Source organism: Drosophila arizonae, chromosome 3, assembly GCF_054131065.1.
Source record: "Drosophila arizonae isolate 15081-1271.41 chromosome 3, UAZ_ARI_1.0, whole genome shotgun sequence".
Taxonomy (NCBI): Eukaryota; Metazoa; Arthropoda; class Insecta; order Diptera; family Drosophilidae; genus Drosophila; species Drosophila arizonae.
In genome coordinates, this window is record NC_142923.1 from 2187316 (window position 1) to 2209746 (window position 22431).

Below are 22431 nucleotides of genomic sequence, written 5' to 3' on the forward strand. Positions count from 1 at the left end.
TATTCTTGATTTAAAAAATTTTTAATTTCTAATTCACAATTTTCTGTTTGACCTTTTGTTAAAGCAAAGTCTTTAATAAATTTGCCCAAAACTATGAGACTTTTCCTCTGTTGAGGAAATGTTTTTTTGGAGAGCTTTCGGTTCTTGGCAAATGCTTATTAAGTTTTACATTTGAAATGCTTGTGAGCGAGGGATTATCAGCTTAGGTGAGGGGGCAGCATAATCGCCTTGCAGTCGAAATTCCTAGAAATTTGTTAGATTAATTCTCTTGACTTATGAACTTAATTGAAGGACCATCAGAACTAAATACCATTTATGTATTATATACCCTGTAATTAGTGAGAAAAATAATGTAGGATATACCGGAGCAGATAGAGACTTGAAACATTTAATCTTATGTAACCATAGTTTAGTAGGAGCTTATCATGATAATTATGGATAATAATAATTTGTGATAGCTTTTTAAATGTAGCTTAAAAACCTACCTGTGGTAGTGCCAGGTATCTACTAGTCGTGCAAACCCCACTCTAAATTGTTTTTGTTTTGTTGTTTTGTTTGTCGCACTTCAAAGTAAACAAAATTTAAGTAAAACAAAAAATAAATTCATAAAATATAAATTATTAGAGCTCATGGCTGCTGAGTGTTCATATTATTTGCTATATAATATATAAATATAAAATATATTCCCATCTGCATTGATAAGACGCGCAAATACGCGTGTGATGCGCGCTCTCTCCCTCTCTCTCTCTCTCTCTCTCTCTCTCTCCCTCTTATCAGTCTATAGACTTATAAAAACGAGAAGACCTAGACCTTCATTTGGATTGAATTCGCAATCTGAAGATTCAGTTCAATTTGAGTGCTCAGCAGGAAAGTTTGAATCATTTGTCACTCTACAATGAATAAGTTCCTGGTTCTGCTCCTGGTTTGCTGCTCGGCTGGCTGTGTCCTGGCGGGCAACCACCGCAAGAGCAGCGAGAGCAATGAGAGCAATGATAGCAACGATAGCAGCGATAGCAGTGAACATAAGCAGAAGCATAAATATAATAATCCTGTCTATCCGACTTATCCGCCTTATCCATATCAACCGTATCCGAATGCGCCCTATGCATACAATCCGCCCGCATATCCGCTCAATTATGGAGCAGGCGCACCTGTACCACCAGCTGGCTACCCAGTCTATCCACCTCCACAGCAGCAGCCTCCACCACCGGGCTATGCGCCACTGCCGCAGCAGGCGTCGTCTGTTATCAACCACTCGCTCAAGGTGAACAAGGAGTATGAAGAGGATGTTAGAAACAATGCCGATAATAGAATATAAAAAATGTCGAGAAAGAAATGCAATTAATAAAATAAATTTCGATGAAAAATGTTTCAAAAATTGAAAGCGAAGCACGTAGAGGGGGATGAGAGAGAGAGAGCGAGAAAAAATTAAAAACGACAAAGCAAATAGAAGGGAGTGACTTAAATAGAGAGTGAAAGCAATAGAGATTAATATAATTGAGACGAACTGTAGAAAGAGAGAGAGAGAGAGAGAGAGAGAGAGAGAGAGAGGGAGAAAACTAGAAGTTGAGCGAATTAATTACTTTTAAAGCACGAGCTTGAGAAAAGTGAAATTTATATAAATATATTTTTAAATACGTCGAAAAGCTAGCTCTTATCGCTTTGCGGTAGAAGTATATATATATATATATATATATATATATATATATATATATATATTTTATTGGACATAATAAATTTTTATAATCTAATGCACTTCATAAACAATTCTCAGAATATTCATTTCATAATTATTAGAATTATCAGAACGTTTTATAACAAACAAGCAAACCGTTTTCTATGAAGGCCGCGTATATATGTACACATATACATGATTCAACAATTAATGAATTTAATAAAATAGTTAGTTGGCATAAAAATGTTCTCAGAAAAAAAAAAAAAAAAAAAAAAAAAACACCTTATAAACAGCCTTTATCCCATAACAGATCTAATTTAATACTACATATTTTTTGCATTCGAATTAAATATTTTTAGTGTATGTTTTGTAGAGTTAAGCAAAACATTTTTTAAATAATTAATTTTATTTTTTAAAAATATTAAATATTTATTTATTATCTATACCTATTTATATATCAATATTCTGATAAAACGCAATTTTTGATTGAGTTTTTGTTACTTCTTTCAAAGTTCTTTAATAAAATACCCGTTAGAGGAATTCATGTTTATGCAAGTTCCAAGCATTCTTCTGCTTCTTCTTCTTCTACATTTGTTGCTGTATCCAAAGTGTATTAAAAGTGCATTTGATAATCTTTGTTGTGAAGAACGGCGCAAAGTTGAAGATGCAAGTGAAAACTTTTCGCCGCTCAACTTGACCTCGTTTGTTGTGCGAATGAGCAGCGCTGGCCGTATTATTATTATTATTATTTCTTACTATTTTTCTGATTTTTTTTCTTTCGTGAATCTGCTGCGAAAAGTTGTGGAGCTCAGCGCAGCAACACACACAAAAATGCAGATAGCCAAAAAAAAGAAAAAAAAAAAAACTTTCGCTTTTCTTTTTTGTGTTGTCGACCAAAGTTGAGGCCGGGTGCAACAAGAGCAGCAAAAAGGCCGCCAGCAAGAGAAAATTGCAATACAGCGCAAGTGGAGGAAGTTTGAGGTGGGGCAAGCAGAGTGGGAGTGGGGAAGAGTGGGTGCAGGCAGTGCTAGCGGTAGGTGTAGAGGCAGGCCATACTACAACAAGTGCTCTAAACTAGTACACAGGCCCGCTGCCTGCATCCTGCTGCCTGCTGACTGCCTCTGCCTGCCCGGTGCCTACTTCCAACTCCAACAGTCGCTTTTTCAATCTCTACAGACTGCGCCCAGTTCTTAACATTTAAGCGCATTTGGGCCAAATGTCGAGCAGCAGCCGTTGACTGCGTCGCGACGCTAATTAAAAGTGCAACAAGGCGCAGCCAAAAGGTCGTTCCGGAGTTGAGTACAGAGCGAGCAGGCAGGCTGGCTGGCTGCTCGTTGTGGAGTGGAGAGAGTGTGGAGTGTGGAATGTGGAGTGTGGAGCATGGAGTGCGGCGTCATTTAACACCGCATGTTGCAGGTGCAAAGCGACTGCACTTGCTCTAACTGTTGCTACTTGGCTGCGTTGCTAGCTGCTGCCTGCTGCCTGCTGCCGTTTAGTTAACCGTTAATGGCATTTGAAACTGTTTTTATTGTGCGGCTGCCACAGTTGCTGCTGCTGCACAAAAATGTTGCATAATTATAAGCGCGCTGCTGCTAGTAAACTTTGTCTACAGAGTGAGTGAGAGAGCGAGTGAGAGTGAGTGGAGGCTGGGCAGCTGCAACTTTGCCAAGAGTCGTTAACATGCCAAAGCGCAAATTGTGAACGCGTTTAATAAGCCCCGCCAAAGGCAGCCGCAGCTAAGCCTCAAATCAATGTGGCAAACTTTTTGCATTGAGCACAAAACTTTAATTGCGCGCCAAAGTAGGCAATATACAAACTGCCACGCCCACACAGCCCTGCACCCGTCCATTAACATGGGGGGGCATGCATTAAAATTCTTGTATAGACGACGAATATTTTTTGGCCAAAGATTTGCTATTTTGTATTTGGGCGGCTCGGCCGAAAAACTTGCGCAATCAAAAGTTGAGCCAACAGATTTGATGCTTATCAAATTGAAAAGTTTCCCCCGACATACATATATATCAAATATATATATAAATATATTCTTGCATAAAATTACAATTGGAAATATGCAAAGAATGTTACGACTGGCTCTCTATATAATGGAAATGGAAATGGAAATGAAATTGGCAATGGGTATGAAGTTAATATTATTACTGTTTTTAGTTTTATGGCTAATCATAAAAATTATCACGCCCACCATGGCCCATAAAAGCAAGTCACGAGACACGAGGCACGCAACCAAAGAAACGGCGGACACGAAACGCGGAACAGCTGGCAAATGGAACAACAGTTGAGCCTGCCATACGCTGGCGATATCCAAAAATGGTTGTTTGCCTCTTGTCGTTAAATTTGTGGAGCATGAGGAGCATGAGTGAAGGAATTTCGTTAACTTTAAGCTAAGGGTGGGAGGAGTGGTAGGAAAAGCGAGGAGTGAGCTGACTGGGAATGTGCTAGGAATGGTATATGAGTTATGGAGCACATGATAGATGAGCACTCATATGAGAGCTGTGAGTGGAGGTGCCAGCAATAGGCCTCAGATATTGCAGAGAAATTGCTGGAAAATTTTGCATAGCTGGAAGCTGAAATAATATAATAATATAAATATAAATAATAATAATAATATAAAGAATTCTTTTTACAATAAGAACCAAACTTCCACTATATAATTTAAAAAAAAAAAATATGTTTAATAATATTCATAAAAGTATTTATAATATTTTGAATTAAAAAACTATTCTTATTTTATATTAATATGCTGTTGACTATATACTTTGATACTGGTAATATGTAGACATATTTAGTAAACATTTTATAAGCTCAAAATTTATTATTATCATTATTTTATTTTTTAATAGTAAATAATATTTAAACATTTTTTATTTATTCATTTTTATATTTTCTTTATATAAACAATGGGTATTAAAAATATATCAAAATTTTATGTTTGTCAAAATTATGATTTCATAAAGTTGAGATAAATGAATTTTGTTCAAAAATTGAGCTCTAATTAAAATTTTTTTAAATCCATTTATCTTGTTCCACTTTTTATTGATAAAAAAAAAAAAAAAAAAAAAAAAAAAAAAAAAACAAGAGGCGAAAGCGTTTTGCAGCACAACCCGCAATTATTCGGTTTGAAAATTCCAAAAACTTTGTTGTTTATTTTGTTGATTTTTTTTATTTTGCTGTTGTTGTTATTGTTGCTGTTGTTGTTGTTGCTGTTGCTGTTTTGTGTTTTGCTGTGTGTTCAAGCAAGCGTGCGTTTAATATTTATGAGTGATTTATCACGATATAAAAATAATAATAAATGCGAGGCAACAAAGGCTCCACTCGCACGCACCCAAAGTCCGTCCAGAAGCTCTCCAGTCCCGAAAGTGTAAGGCAAAAGGCAAAAGGCATGAGGCAGGCACGATTCGGGCACTGTTTTGGCCGTAATAAGGCGCGGGCTCATTGCTGTCGCCGCTGCTCCTGCTGCTCCTGCTGCTCCTGCTGCTCCGGCTGCTTCTGGTGCTTGTCAACGCCTTTGTTCTGTCGCGTAACAAGCACCGCAAGGACATAATGCGACCACGCCCCCAACCAACAATTGCGCTGCTTCAGCTGCTGCTGCTGCTGCTGCCTTTTGATACTCTGTTTCGCGTAGCTCGTAAAAAAAATTTGTCAGCCAACTTTGTGAAGAACTACAAAAGGCAACGCAGTTAAGAAGTTGAAGTGAGCGATGGGCGGAGGGAGTGAAGTGTGGCAGTGCGCGACATAGATTTGTATATTTATGATGGGCTTACGGCGTAGTTTTTAAGTGGCGTATACACAATATGCCTGCCATTAATTACGCCCTGTTGATTTGAGCACAGTTCGTAAATTGATTTTATTTGATTTGACTTTTACTTGTGCCTTTGCTTTTCCCTTACTCTCACTTTTGCTGTAATTTTTATGCGCTAATCAATATCAAGTTGGAGATGTAGATGTGAATAAACTTTCATTTTTTAAAGAGTGCTGAGCAGGAGCAGGAGCAGGACGAGGCGTTGCCTGCTCCATTGCACATGTGGAGGGCTTAAGTGTAATTGATAACTAGTTTTAATTCTTATATAAAAATTAAATCTAATACACATGGATCTTCTCAGCTTGTCCTTCAGATCAAGATATACTCTATATGACTCAAGAAAGTATTTCTTTATCGGTTATATATGGTGAAGCAAACCACACAACTCCATTTGCATGAGACTTATATAGGGGATTCAAGTCAGCAGAAAACATTTTTAAAATGAATGCAAAAATTTAGATTATGTCCGATTTCGTTCTCCCTACAGCTGCTCTGCACAGCCAATACAAGGTATCTCCTAGTCGAGCACTGCCAACAACGAGCACGTGCTGAATTGATTTTTTCTGTTTTTTTTTAAAGGCGCCAAAAATCTATCTGTCGATAGAATTATGGATTTGCCGAGCTGATTTATGCGACACTTGTTCGATTTCAGTTGGGTTCGCTGTCGACAATTCAATAACTTTGTTCGCTTCTTTCTTTTGTGCTTGCAGGGGTCAACATGGGCTACATGGAGAACAATTACTCGAACTCGAACAATGGCGGCAGCGTCAACTCGCAGGACTCGCTGTGGCAGGTGAAAATGTCGGCGGCCGCCGTTAGCAATCAGCAGACTTTGGTGCAGGCGCCACTCAATCAGTATGTGGAACAGCAGCCCACCTACGGCTACGATCCGTTGACGCATGGCGGCTATGGGGCTGTCGACGATTATGCACCATATCCACATTTGACGGCCACGCCCAGCCAGGTGGGCGATGAATATCACAATTTGCGCAATAGTCAAAATCCGTCCCGGCAGGATTACTGCAGTGATCCCTATGCATCTGTACAGAAGCCCAAGAAGCGTGTCGATCAGCATTTAGGTAAGTCGAAATGATCAATTGATTTATGTGTTATCGATAAGTTATCGAAATGAATATTAATGATGTGTGAAACTGAAAAGTGTTGGAAAGAGCTGTGAATAGATCGGAATAAATGCTTGTGGGATGAAAGGGAAACTTAATAGGACTGAAAGATTGAAAGAGATCAGATAAGAATTTAAATAAAGGAACAAATGGAATTTTGGAACATACTTATGAAGACAGTTTTTTCTAAGCTAGAAAGTGAGGAGAGGATGAGAGAAATACCGGATGGACAACTGAAGGACGATATTAAATTATGATCCCCCATAAACCATTAAAAGCAATTGCTTGAAAAGCAAGGTCGACGTTACGCTTGAGAAAAATCATGCTGGAAACTATGAATGGAATGGTGAATAAAGCAGTAAATGAATGAGTAAAGAAACAGCATATGAATGAAGGAATACAGAACTTCTTGAATAAGGGAAATCATGATGTCAAATCAATAAATGAATGGAATGAGTACGTAAAGAAATAAGTAGGAAAGAGTCTAAAAGAAGAGGGTGGGAAATTGGCGGTAGGCGGAGTATTTCGAGAGAAAGAATGAATCATTGAATGAATGTTAATGGTTAATTGAGAAGCAGACGACAGAAAACAAATTTTAGTTAGACTGCAATTGAATGGAATGAAATGGACATTAAGAGTGAACAAAGAAGATCTTTCAACCTGTTTGTCGTGTAGAATTATTTGCAGAAAAGTTAGGACCAAAGAAGGTCTTAACCATATTTATTTCAGATAAATATTGAAATATTCCAAGTCTTATAAAGGACTCACTGAGCACATATTTATCGTGCTACTTACATACCAAATCCAGTTGCCTAAAATAGAAAGCACATGTGTATTATATAATAAGCGAGGGATATTTGCAACTTAAATGCCAAAGAGCTGGAGTTGGTGTGAGAGGGAGAGATATAGGGGGAGCGAGAGGTAGCATTGGGAAAATGAAAAGGGAAAGCGCAAATAAATCTGACAACTTTCATCGCTCGCAGTTCTTTTCTACTTATGACACATTAAGCACGAGGGTCGCTCGCTCGAGTCGTAGTCTTTCAGCTCCCTGGCAAAGCGTATTGCAAAGTTACCAGAAAAACTGGCAAAGTTTTTACCAGACGTTGTGGGTGAAAGGGGTTCAGCTAAAGGGTCGCCTACACATCTTGGCCTGGCCTGTCAGAGCTGGCCAACTGTTGTGTGTATGTGCTGTTGTGTGTGTGTGTGTGTGTGTGTGTATTTTCGCTCAGACTTTCGGTTATGACAAGTTAAGCACTTTGGATATCAACGATGTCGACCCGACTCGCCCGACAGCCAGGCTCATGCTAATTATGTATGTGCAGAGCAAGCTATCTCTCTCTCTCTCTCTCTCTCTCTTTAGCTTTCTCACTCCCTCTGTCTGCCCTCTGCCCCCCTCGGTCTGTAGCCTTGAAGCACGACACAATGTTAGGCTTTGGCTCTGGGTTCCAACTTGGCTTTTTTTTCCTTCTTGTTTTTCAGTCTGCTGCACAACTGACGCTCTTGGCTTAAAGTCTTTGAGCCAACTTTTTGCTTAAAGTTCAGCAAGCAAAACAACAATAAATATTTATATTTTTTGACGAGCCATTGGTTGGGCTGGGCCTTTGTCCTGTGCAAGTGTTTTAAAATATTTGGCAATACTAAAAGAGAAATAGGGCATCGAAAAACAAAAACAAAATGTGCCCAACACAGAAATATGCTGTAAAATTAATTGATATTGAAATATTGAAATTGCCTTGCTGAAGTTTTGTTCGATTTGTTCGATTGACATTAAATGTTAGCATATAACATTATTGAGAGGAACTGTTAAGTAGCATTATGTTATGGGAGGCTCAACAGAATATCAGTTTTAATGATTAGTCTCAATGTGAAATAAATGCAGAAGAAGAGAAATTTATTCAAAAATTTTCCTGTCTACGATTTTCAGCTAGATTACAGGTTTATATGATTAGCAGTAAATGTTAACATAACTTTAGTTTGAGAGACTGTTAAAAAACATTATGTTATGACAATGTGCTAATGACAGGGGCATTTAGTAATTTTATAGAATTGTGTGTCATGGAAGTAGCAATGTTTGAGTTCAAGAGAGCGAAGATGATCCCCGGGTAGGGAAGCTGTGAAAGAGAGAGAGAGGTAACAGTTGCCTGCCCAAAGAAAAGGAGAGCAACAATGAGTGTGCTCTAAGCATAATTAAGCAAATTCAAGCTATAATAGATCCCGCGGATTCTACTGAGCCTGTATCACAATCGGCGCATGCTCTGCCATGCACTTAATACTCGGAGTGCTGATGATGGATCGTTGTCGAGTGCTGTGCACTTTCGGTCTACCCCTTTTTGTGGGGCACTTAAGTGCAGGGCATCGCAAAACAAGGGCCAACGGGCCGTATGCGTGATGATATTGCTCTGGCTATGGCACTCTACCCCTTGTTACAACTATGCGGTCTCTCTCTGCGTGTGCGTGTGCGTGTGTGGGTGTGTGCGTGGGTGTGTGTAAGCCGCATGTGTGCTGTATTTGTGTTATCTTTACGGTTTATGAGCGAGCACAGCCGAAAGAATATATATATATAAACAAAAACAACAACAAAAAATGGCATTTTTTCGACATGTTGCGGGTTTTTATTGCCCGACTGCGGCAGGACGAAAAACAGGACTCACAAACAGGATGTGGCAGACGCGCTCTGCTTATTGTTGTTGTTGCCTTGGTGTCCATGCTTAAAATTTTGTTATTTGTAATGCGTGTCTGGCCCGCTCCACGTCTGTCTGTGTGCGTGTGTGTGTGTGCGTGTGTGTGTGTGCGTGTGTGTGTGTGCGTTCGTGCGCATGTATAAAATGCAAAAGCATAACACAAATACAACAATTTTGTGGCTGCTGTTGCATAACAAAACACTGACCACGCCCACTCGCTACACTCTGGGCGGTTAAACGCAACAAAAAAAAATCAAAATTTTTATTTTGTTTTTGTTGTGCGCCGAAACTAAGAAATGCGCAACAACAATAACAATAACAACAGTTGGCAAATGTCAAACTGCCATATAAGCAGCGTCCCAGTTGTTCACACACACACACAAGCGCACTCACACACACTCATATTTGGAGAGAGGGAGAGCCACATGCATGTCAATAAAATGCAGCAGGAAACGCCCCACGAGTGCCGTCAAAAGCAACTAAAAGCTGTATGTGTGTGTGCATGTGTGTGTGTGTGTGTGTGTAGTAAGTCAGGAAGTTAGTAAAAGTAGGTGGTATCGAAGAGAGGCGTTGGGGCGTGGAGCGTGGAGCACATTGACAGTGCTACAATATGCAAATACATCTTCATTACATTGATGTGTCAGCTTATGCACAGCTGCGTATATGTGTGTGCATGAGCGTGTGTGTGTGCGTATGTGTGTGTACGGCAACATGTTTAAAAGCTTTTACACTTGCCAAGTGAAGCTGCAAAGCTGCAGCTCAGCTGAACTGACTTTTGTGCGAGAGCAAAAGCAGCTGCTGCATTAAGAGCTGCAGCGAGCACAGGGTGCGGGGTAAATGGATGGCACAGAACGAGGCGAGAGCAAATCTGCGGCAGCAAAAGACGACGTAAGCAAAAAAAAAAAATAGAAATGTTTTTTTCTTCTATTTTGTGGTTAAGATGAACTGAAGAGTCCAGCGGAGGACGGGAAAGGGCGGCAGTGTGGCTGTGTGGGTGGGGGTGGTTAACTGATTGATTATGCAGACTTTTGTGTCAGTTGCTGGCGAATTTTCGCACATGAAGCTTAATTCATCATTAAATCAGCGAGAGCGAAAAAAAATGAAGGGAAACGGGGAGGCAAACGAAAGGGAGACGAAATAAATTGACGAATGTGGGACGATGAAAGATGATGGCAGCACATACATATATACATATATATATATTTTTATTTTTTTTTTTTGTATGAAAATGATGGAAGGAAACTTGAGCTTAACACTTTTTCTGCTTTTTTTATGGGAGATTATTAAAGTTGACTAAAAAAAAATTATTGAAACAACCATTAGCTTAAAAAATAAACAAAAAATTTTAATATTATTTTGCTTATTATGAAAATTCATTATATACACTCATGGTCAAATTAATAGGTGTGAAATTTTAATTTTTTTAAATGAGAATAACGTCTATATTTTTTCATGTAACTAAAAAATTTAATTTATATTAAAAAATAAACACATTATAGAATAACAACAACAAAAAACAAGTTTAAAAAATAATAATTTTTATCATAATTTTGGCATACTTCACAAAAAGCTCAAATTTTTGCTGGCCAGGTTAATAGGTGTACCCAGCAAATTAAAAAAAAAAAGTTAAAAATTCTAAAATATTGTAGAATATTTAGAATATATTTGGATAAGTATGGTTAATACCCTGTATATCCGCTTTTATTCGCAATGACTTTGCTGATTCTTTGGGGCATAGACGATATTAACCTTCTACACCTTTCCACAGGAATGGTGCTCCATTCCTCCTGAGTATTTTCCAATAATTGGGTGTAATTGAAGCAGGTAGTCTTGAAAATTAGCCTTTTCAAGTGTCCCCAAAGGTTCTCAGTTGGATTGAGATGTGGAGACTGACTTGGCCACTCATAAACTTCAATTATATTTTCATGAATCCAATCCTTAACTACTGGAGAGTCCTATTTAGAATCGTTATCCTGTTGGAATTTCTATTTTAGAGGTATGTTGTCGTGGGCATATGGTAGCATAAAACACTACTCAATAGTTCCTTTTACAGAAATCTGTTTATTATGAAAATGGTCGATGGTGGATTTCAAAACCATGCCATGAAAAGCAGTCTCAAACCATTATGCCACCTCCTCCGTGCTTAACCGCCTTTTTTTGTATATCTAGGATCCAATTCTTTGCCTTTAGGTCTTCGAACATTTATATTTGAGTCATTCTCAAAGAAATTTTTGTTTGTTTCATCACTCCAGAGAATGTTCCTCCATTTACGCTCTCCCTCTAAACCACACCAGGCCTTGTGAGTTTGAGCAAAATTAAGCCTCATCCGAATATTTGATTTACGCAATAGAGAAACCCTGCGAGCAACTCTCCCAGGTAGATTCGAGCTTAATAGAAGTCGACGAATAGTTCGTGCCGATACAACATTGCTCATTTCGATGGCAATCGCTCTCGAAGACTTAAAAGGATCCCTTTTAGCCAAGGTGACTATCCGGGAATCCTCTCTTACGGTAGTTTTCCTCCGGGCACCCGGCTTCTTTTTATCTTTTTTTGGTTTTAGAGCATTTGTAACGAAGTTTTCCGATCGTCCCATTAGTGAGGCAATGCATTTATAAGTTTTACCCTTTTCACGAAGCTTGAGAACAAGATTTCTCTCTTCAGCACTGCAGTGAACTCCACGACCCATCTAATTTTATTTAAATGTTGCAAATGAAAATTTTCATGCTTCAATCAAATTATATTCAATAAAAATACTACCTTTGCTTACTCAAAAAGTCTTTAATATTTAAATAATTTTTTGTTAAGTTAAACACACCTATTCAATTTTGAGGTAGAGAATGTATAACAGCCAAAACTTTTTAGCGAGTAAATTTTTTTGGAAGATTTACCTATTTCCTTTTACACTAGTGTGGCCATACCTAACAAAAAAAATTTCGTGCTGATAGATGTTGTCAAACCGTAATTATTCTAAAATATGCTAGAATCTTTGGGTCACACCTATTAATTTGACCATGAGTGTATATGAAAAATTGAATAACAAATAAACAGAAAGCTAAATAAAAATAATTAACAAAATTAGCTGACAGGGAAGATAAATCAAATTTTATTAATGTGAATTATTTATTATTTTATATTCATCTTCATAGAAAAAAAAATAGATAGGATAGTTCAATTTTCATAGTCACATTCGTGATCAGAACTATTTCAATATGCTCTAAAAAAGTGGGCGTTAAGCAAGCACTTAAACAATTTATCAACTACAACAGGAAAGAGATTTGAAAATTGAGACGCATAAAGGCAGAGCGCTTGCTCTTGTCTCTCTTTCAGTTTATAAAAGCACATACAGAGTTTATATTACAGAGCATACAGAGAGAGAAACGCTAGTAGTAGAAGAAGAAGTTAAAACATTCTCTAAAAGCTGGTAAAACAAAGAATTTCAGTCTGTGAGTGTGTGTAAACAGAGTGTGTGCATAGATTGGGCGACAAGAATTTTTTTTTTTTTTTTTACATCAAGTAGATATGCATTTAAGCTGTGAAATAACATTTTTGCTTGGGATCGAATGTTGGCAGGATTTTTATGAAAAATCTGAATAGTCAGAGGCTGAAGGCAAGAACAAGTTGGAATATCTTAAGTCGAAGATGAAGGAGAACTGAAAGATGTGCCACAGTAGAGTTAAAGAGAACTATGAGCTGGGAAGCTACTTTACTTTATTTAGAAATCAATTTTGATATGTGACAGACCTATAGATCTATGTAGAATAGAATAGACTTATATAGAGAGTAACGTTGATACACGCGTAGCCAAACATAAATGTCAATCGATCTACTAAGACTCCCATAAAGTAGTTTCAAACCAGCTCCTCGACTGTACAGTAGCTTGTCGATAAAGAGTCTCTCACCTATTCAAGTTTCCATGCCACATTTCAAGTCTGTCGATATATTGCCCACTCTAAGCATAAACGAGTCATTGAAATTGTTTTCGAGTCAAGTTAAGGCCCTCTAATCATGCTAATCGTATGGCCAATAACTCTTGACTTTATGTGCCCAAAGGCGGTGCAGGAGGCCCTTGGATAGTGGCCGTAAAATAGTGCATTTGGCTTTTAGGCCAGAGCCAATAAATGTTGCCAACGACGAGTGACGCACAACTTATTCAAAGCGCCATAAAATCAGGTTGCGGCGGGGAGAGAGTCAAGAGTGGGGAGTGGAGAGTGGGAGGAGCCCTTGGTTAAGGTCGCATAAATCATGAGTTGGCGAAAGACTCGGAGCCGAGACTGTGAGCCAAGGGTACTAAACACACACTAAGTGGATTTGAGAGTGAAAAAAAAAAAGATATGAAATGAAAAGGAGTCGAAGAGGCAACAATGATAAGCGACTCGCCTAGACTCTGCTTTGCTCGGTATGTGTGCGTGTGTGTGTGTGTGTGCTTGTGTTTGTGTTTGTCTTGTGGCTAAACTCTGCTGCAATTTGTTTACTTTCGACATTTTTTGAAAAATCTACTCATACGAATGGCAAGAAAAAACGGGTTATTACGAGCTTAGAGTCCAGTAACAGAGAGACGGAGGCACGGACAGACAGACAGACAGACATCAGGGCCCCAGGGCGGGCAGCAAAATTTGCATGAAGAAGTCAAACATATGCGAATGCAGAATAAAACAGTTGCTAACTGAGTGCAAATTGGAGTGTTACAGCCGTGCTAAGAGATACCCTGTAAACTATTATACTACTACTTATATGAAATAAGTACTATATAACAAGGAAACTCTTTTAGTAAAATTTATATAAATATATTTAATACTAAATGAAGAGGTAGATTTACTTGCAGTCAATCAAAGTATTGATGCGAAAATATAGTAGTAGTAAATACTAAAAAAAAAATACTATACCACAAATAGATTGTTGTTGAAAGGGCTGCGTATTAAATACAAAATAAATACTTGAAAAAATAATTTAAAAATTTTAGAATAAATATATATATTCGACAGGAGATTTTACTATAAACCCTACAAAATGTTACAAGCTGATTGATAAGCATACCCCATATACCCCATTGCGAGTGCTTTACAGGGCATTACAAAATAGACAAACTGTCGAGCAGTGCGTATGCTTAACGCAAAAACGATTAAGTTGTTTCAACTCGATTCGATTTCAGAATTCCAAATTGAAAAACAGCAAAAAAGGGAGAAAATATAGTCGGAAAAGCCCAGCACCACTATATGTGGTGTGCTTGTGTGAGTAGGCGTGGCATGCATAAAGTTATGCGCATAATACGCACAGCTCACGTATTGGCCATAAAATACGATGGCAGGAAGCGCCACCAAAAAAACAAAAAAACAAAAAAAAACTGAAGGGAAATCCTAAAGAGTTGAAAAATCTAAAGAAAATTCTTAGAGAAAAAAGCAAAAGCAAATGGGAAATGTAAAATAAAATGAAAAACATCGAAACGAAAAGCGGATTCACTTTTTCCTCTTTTTCTTTGGGCTGACTTTTTGTCCTGCTTTCGCTTGCAGCCTTTTAGCTTCTCTTCTGGCCATTTGAGCTGCTGCTGCTGATGCTGCTGCTGGTTTTTTGGGTCAAGTTTATGCAGATGCCGACAAACGCGCTTAGAAATTTTCGCACGCCCCGCGCAGGGGGCGGGGTAGCGGCTGGCACTGTTTGGGCATGTTAAAGAGCAGTTGTTAAAAAGGATTTACCGTTTTATATTTGTATGGGCGGCATGCGAGTCTGTGTGTGTGTGTCAGTTTGGCAAGCCGAAAAACGCCAACACACATTGGTATGTGGCCAAAAGAGAGAGAGAGAGAGAGAATTAGAGAGAGTGGCAGAGAGGGGGGTGACACATTTCAATGCGGCGATTTCGTTTTTGAAATTCAAATTCCAATAAATTTTCCAGCGATTTGCCAAAGAGAAAGAGATAGGCATAGAGACAGGATGAGCGGGTGGGGGGATAGAAAACCTTTTTGGCTCGCATTTACAATCTGATTTAAACATTTGAAGCAGCGCCACTGCGTCCTGCTCAAATATGCAACAATTTGTAGACAAAGATGTCGTTGTCTCTGTGACTCCTGTGATTTAAAATTAATGCGCTGTTTACACACACACGCACACACACACACACACGTACACACACTTGTGCAATCCCCGAGGAGCGAGAGCTGAACCGTGTTCTGGTTTACGGTCAATAGCCTGCGGCATATGTATATTTGCAGCTGCACTTTAGGCCTCTGCCGCTGCTCTGACCCTGAGGATTGAAAATGTAATTTTGAGCTGTGGCCGAGCCACGCTGCGCCAGAGCCAGCGCCAACGCCCCCCGCCCCGCCCCCATGTTGACATTCAATTCCAATTTGCAGCTCAAAGAACAACAACAACAACAACTGCATTGAATTGTAATTAATTTTATAACAAGCGCTGCTCGTTAACAGCCAACCAGACAGGCGGACGGACGGACGGACAGGTGGACGGACAGGCTCATCTGGCAAATAAAAAGAATTGTCCCAGGCTAGTCAGCGCCGCAGGCAAGAAGCCACAGACAACATGCTACATGCAACATGCAACGCAGCAACTGCCAAAGGCAATCAGCTGACAATTTTAAGCTGCTTTTAAAAAAGTGCCACAAAAACAAAATCGAACGGCAAAGGGAGGCGCAAACAAAAGGCAGCTTATGCAAAGCCTCGCGGTAGCCACACGAAAATATCTTGTTGTCAGTTCAGTAGCGGCAGCAGGATGAGCCGGTTAGCCGCAGCGCCATTTTCGAGAACATTTTATTCAATTAAAGTTCAGAGTAAATATCTATAAAGATTGTACGAAATAGTATCTACTCATAGTAGTAAAGAGCAGAGAGAAGTCTAGAATATAGAAGATAAATATTGAATATTAAATGTAAAGTATATAACATAAAATATAAAATATAGAAAATAAAATACAAAATATAAAGTTTAAAATATAAATTATAAATTATAAAATATAAACAATAATATATAAAATATAAAACATAAAATATAACATATAACATATAAAATATAAAATTTCAAATATAAAATATAAAATATGAAATATGATATATAAAATATAAAATGTAAAACATAAAATATAAATTATAAAATATAAAATATGAAATATAAAATATAGAATATAAAATACAAAATATGAAATATAAAATATAGAATATAAAATATAAATAATAAAATATAAAGTATAAAATATGAAATATAAAATATAAAATATAGAATATAAAATGTAAAATGTAAAACATAAAATATAAGTTATAAAATATTGAATCGATTGTTTCCGGAAATAGCCTGCTCCCGGAAATAGCCTGCCCAGTCTGCCTCCCTCTTCAGCTCTTGCAACATTTGATCTATTCACATAAAGCTCTTCATTCCGACTGACTTCAGCAAATGAATAAGAAGTGAATGAATGACTGAATGGCTAAATGACTAACAGCATTCAATTACTCTTTGATTGATTAATGAATGGAACTCCTAATGACAGTTCACTTGCAATAATTCCCCTCAGATAATTCCATGAAATTGTATTTGGATTCCATTCCATTCGATTGTCTTTAAATTGTAATTCATGATTGATTAAGGAACGCTTACTACTCACACAATCCACATAGGCCCAGCAGTGCTCAAGTAGGGCTATTGTCTTTAGGCAAGTGCCAAGTATTGCTGCCCTTTGACATCTCTGGCCAGTTGGCGTAATTTTCATTCAAATATTAAGTATACGCCACGTGTTGCCGTTCCTCTAATTGTAATGGGAGCTATTTTTGTCGCTAAACAGCTCCAGAAGGAAGCAAACTTTGAAGTATTCCTGTTAAGTGCAGGGCTCAGCTTCTGTGAATCTCTTTGAATATTAAGTATACGCATTGTTCTAATCAATTAAAATGTGGATATTAAGTATACGGCATGTGCATTCATACCACCAATCGGAAATCGAGTTAATTTCGAACGAGCTCGCAGTTCTGCGTAATTCTAAAGCTGACTTTTTGGAAGTGCCTTCTTGATATTTACCATACGCCTCGTTTTTAATTAACTGCAAATAAAGTCTGTTTGAATTGAGTGAGTGCGTGTGTGTGTGTGTGTGCCTGAGCTCATTCTAGGCTAACAACTCACACTTGTAGTCAATAAGTGAACACATGAAAAGACCCTCTCACTCACACATCAGAGACATTCTCACACACACACACATACATACACACACACCCACAGCCAACTGCCTAATTAGACATAAGTTAAGCTATGCTAATCAAACGAATTTCGCTAACCATTTTCGGCTTTCTCTCTTCTCACACACATGTCTTTGCCTCTCTCATATTATAAACGAAATATTAAACATTAAAAAACGCACAGCGGACATCATTCAGGATGTTACGCTCTAACGGAGCGCGCAGGCTGAAGTAAGTTTTAATGCCAAGGACACGAGCGAGCTGGCAGCGAATCCTTGCTCAATGATGCCCATGATGATGTTCCGTTTTATTTTCTCTGCTTTCTACGTTCTCCTTTCGTTTTCATTTTCATTTTCTTCTCTTTCTTTTTTTGCCTGCTAACACGCCCACACAGCCGCCCACAGTTCCACACAGTTCATCGTGTGTTTGTTTACAGTTTTTGATTAGCATTTGCTGCCTTCTCTGCCCTTTGCGCTCCCCCTCCCTTTCTCGTTTTTTTCTTATAATTTTCTATTTGATTTTGGTTTCCAGTTGGTTTTTAATTGTTTGCGCATGAGTCTTAAGTTTGCCTCGAGTTTGAAGTTTGTGAAACTAATTTAAAACCAATTTTGATTGCAGATTCACCATATCACGACGTAAGCGGCCTGCCCAACCCCTACAACATGGAGCACATGGTGGAACAGGACGAGGTGCTGCCACCGCAACAGCATATGTCCCTCAGCTACGATGACAGCTTCGAGGGTGAATATTCGACAACGCCAAATGCCCGAAATCGCCGTGTCATACGCGAAATTATTGTCTAAGCTTAACTCGAAATACACAAGGCAGCAACAACAACAGCAACAGCTACAGTAACAACAACAACAACAAGGCACTCTTATCTAACTCTATTAACACATGAACTGCACACACTCACACACACACACACTCATACACACACATAAACACCCCCATCAGCATTGCAACGAAATCTCAATATTTAATTTACTCAATTTTTGAGCAGTGGCCATTTTTTACTTGGATTATTATTTGTTATGGATATATCGATAAACGATAAACGATAAATGCTAGTTAACGTGTGTTGAGTTTTATTGGCAACGAATTGATATATATAGATATATATGTATGCTACGATAATTAAGGCATCGAGTTCTCATTCACTAGTTAAGGCGACATACACACACACAGTCTCCCACAAACACACACACACACACATCTGCACTAAATGTTAAATACGATCTACTTATATAGATAGAGAGAGACAGAGTGAGGCAGTGGGAGTGGGAGAGCGGCAGAGCGAAAGGGGAGCGCAGTTAAGTACAGTAATACCTATGCTATGAGGTCCCAGTCGCATACGCAAGATATCGTTCGAAATTTAATTGTAAGCCATCAAATGTTGAAATGAGCAAATTTCAAAATAAGAAAAACGAAAAGAAATTTACAAAAAAAAAAAAGTATAGAAAATAATAATAATAAAAAAAAAAAAGGAAGGAATTATATATCTCACGCATATTTTCACGTAAGGCAGCTGCAACAACCGTTCACCATAGTCGTGTAAGCATTAAACGTATAAGAGTATATTTGTGGCCGCGTATAAGAGTTGCTCGCTTCGAGTCGCGCGGCGCATAAGAAATGAGAAATTTTTATGGCCAGCTGCGACTCTGAGCAGGACTCGCACGCATTTCCAACACCTGTTTTTAGTTAAAAATATAAAATAAATAAATATTACTTATAAAAAGTAAAAAGTGAAAAGGAAAACACAGAAAATAACAGTACGACCTGCCACAAAACAACTTAAACATAAATTAATTTACTTTACAAATTAATTTTAACATTTTAAACTGATAAAAAAAAAGGTATAAAAGAGTAAAATAAAATATTGCTTTAAGTAAATTATGAAACTTAAAATAAAAACAAAAATAAAAGTTTACAAAAATTATTAAAAATAATTCAAAAATTAAAAATTACAAAAAAAAAAACAACTCTGTGCAGCTTGACAACTTTAAATTAATTTAAAAAATTAACAAAAAAAAAAGAAAAACTTTAATTGATTTAATTTCTATGAGCTTTCCGTTAAAATTCAAAATTTTTAAAAAGTTGTATTTATCAGTTACAAAATGTTATCAACATATTTTTTAATTATAGAAAATATATTTTTATATGTATATTAAATTAAGTATATTTACATTCTTTTATGTAACTCTGTTTTTTTCGAACTTTGTTTCGTTGTTTGTTTGTTTTTTCTTGCAACTATTTGACGCTAGCACACAAAATGCAAAAAAGAATGAAAATGAAAAAGAAAGTGAAGAAGAAAACGATAAAGTTAAAGAGAGGCGCGATTGACAGAGAGTTTTTTGTAGCTAAGAATTAATTGTAAATACATGTGTAATTGTATATATTTACTTGATATACAAAGTAAATAAGCAGCGTGCAGCAACAACAACTTAAATATATAAATTGTAGTTAATTTTAAACAATTTCAAAAACATGAATTTAACTAGTAAGCTAATTAAGTAAGCGAAACATGTTTAAAGCAAATGCCACAACAAAAACTACAAATAAATAAAAATCTAAAAAAAAACAAAACAAAAAAAAAACACGCATCACAAGTGAAAACCCATCTCTCGACAAGAATCTTAAATTATATATATATAACATATATATATATATATATATATATATATATATATATATATATATATATATATATATATAAATATACAATTACATCTACTTATTATTTGTAAATAAGTGAAACATAAATATATATATATTTTAATTTCAAAAACAAGAAACAAAAATCGATTAAAAATATATTTCCAAAAAAAAAAAAAAAAAAAGTTTAAATTCTTTTTATTTTTACAAGCAAATTCAACTTAAAATATATTAATTTATATATTTTTTAGGCGAATCAACTCATGCAATTATTTTCAAAACACTGATCTTATGAATATCATGAATACATTTAGGGCAAGATATGATAGAAGTGGAGATAAGATAAGGTAAGTTAGGGTAATGTATTACAATCTATCCTATTTGTAGTATATCCAAAATTTTGAATATCTATTTGAATTTATAAATCAAACAAATTGGAATGGAGCTTGAATAGTTTTGTCGGCTTCCAAAATTAGTTCTAGCTCTAGTTTTACGTTTAACTAAGGAATTACCAAGAGCTTGCTTGATTTCTTTGGGGCCATAACGACTTTAGTAAACCCGGGTGACAGCAGCAGCAGTATCAGCCGCAGGAGTAGCACCGACAGCAACAGCAGCAGCATTTGCTTTTGCTGCATAATGTGCCAGGGCTCATTTGATTGGCATAAAATTTATAGCATGCAATTTGACTGGAAAGCTGGCAGCACCCAGTGGCGGCAAGTATGGCAACGCTGGCTGGCGCCCGGAAGTAACACGACACTTGACATTTTAATTTAATGCCCAGCGCAGACGTCGCTGACAACGCAACAGCAACAGCAGCAACAACAACAACAAGCTGACAGGCCAAACTGGGAGAAGTATCTTTGTCTTGGGCTCACGTGTACGCAAAATCGATAACTATTATGGGCATTCCAGGTGTATTGCGACATATCCGAGCATATTAATTACAGATGCACAGCAATTTGCTCATGAGCAATGCAAAATGTACGAAATTCATTAAAGCATTTGCCTTGTCGCAGCAATGCCAGTAAATACTATCCCAACTGGTATCTCATAAGCAAATAATGCCACAATTCAGCAAGGCAAACACTGGAGGATAGCAAGGAGAATATGTCAATCAGGCAGTGTTCAACTTATTCACTTGACAGCCAACTAACAATTTATTTATTTATTTACTGTCACTCAGTCAGCAGCAATTGATATTTTGGACTTACAAAGCTAAACATGAAATTTTATTTATTAACTAGATCTGAGTTAATGATTTATTTTCTTGTTATTTGATATCCGAAAATTCCAACAATTGCCCTTGTAAGAGTTTATCTATCAAATTTTAGTGAGCCAACTGCTATTGACCCAATTCTAGGCATGTCTAATGGAGCGACAGCAGCTTCTCTTGCTTTTGCTTTTGAGTGCTTAAAGAGGTTTTTGGCGATAAAATCTAAAAAAAAAAAAAAAAAAAAAAAAAGAAAAGAAAAGACTAAATTATATCGACCAACAAACAAATAAGTGAAAATAATAATAATGTCATGTATAAAAAATTTAATTGTGAATCTAATTTTTGCACGATTAACAAAGTTTGAATGCCAAACTAACTAAACTAATTAAAGTTGACAGAAAACTCTTTCAAGGTATTAGCATAAAGTTGGCCGGTAACTTTGGCAAGTTAGCGGCCTGTACTTCCTCATAGCTGTGGCAAATATTTCAAATTTTAATTCTGTTTTATAAATATTGGAATTATATTAAAATACATACATTTTTTCATATATGCAAAAACAAAAAAAATAGCTTTAAATAAATATTTTTGTATCATTTCACGCCCACATAACAAATATTTGCATAAAATTACAAAGTAAATCAGCAAAGTATATAATAATCATATAAAATATTTTTATTTTCAGCTTAGTTTAGCTAATTTTAGCTTTAAATATATTATTGAAAATTACTCAACTGCAGCCGTAAAATTCGAAATTTTTAATCAACGCAGCCGCAAAAATTAAAGCCACGAAAAAAATAGACTAAAAATGAGTTGCCAAATATTTTGGTAAATAAAATACGTGCTGGTCCATGCATATGTCAGGGATCTAGGCCACTGGCTGCATTATACACACACGCACACCCATATATCTTTATATGTATATAGATCTAGCTGTGCGTTGTTGTAAAGCAGGTGAACTGCTGACCCAACGACCCAACGACCTGGCAACCCATTCATTCAAATGCCAGCTAGAGGCAGAGAGGGAGGAAGAGAGAGAGAAAGAGAGAGTGAAAACAAAAGCCTACATATGCAATTCATTTACTGCCATTCAGAAGACGAACTGGCACGC

The 22431-nt window shown here is 37.0% G+C and overlaps 2 protein-coding genes across 3 annotated transcripts in view; both read left to right on the top strand.

The window, feature by feature from the left end:
- The window catches only part of ed (hemicentin protein echinoid), a 126094-nt gene extending 106042 nt beyond the window's left edge, over positions 1-20052 (top strand). The window contains exons 7-9 of one of the 2 annotated variants that reach the window (XM_018003891.2): positions 6203-6571; positions 17640-17686; positions 18074-18215. In XM_018003891.2, coding sequence (XP_017859380.1) covers positions 6203-6571; positions 17640-17668 — 398 coding nt within the window. In that variant the 3' untranslated portion in view covers positions 17669-17686; positions 18074-18215. Of the gene's footprint in view, positions 1-6202; positions 6572-17639; positions 17687-18073 lie in introns of both variants that reach the window. The other variant, XM_018003890.2, reaches the window with a different exon arrangement.
- Positions 810-1367, top strand: LOC149269583 (uncharacterized). Its single transcript, XM_089465058.1, has one exon. It carries the CDS (start codon positions 896-898, stop codon positions 1316-1318), a length of 423 nt encoding a protein of 140 aa, XP_089321184.1. The 5' UTR covers positions 810-895; the 3' UTR covers positions 1319-1367.
- Positions 20053-22431: the final 2379 nt, after the last annotated feature.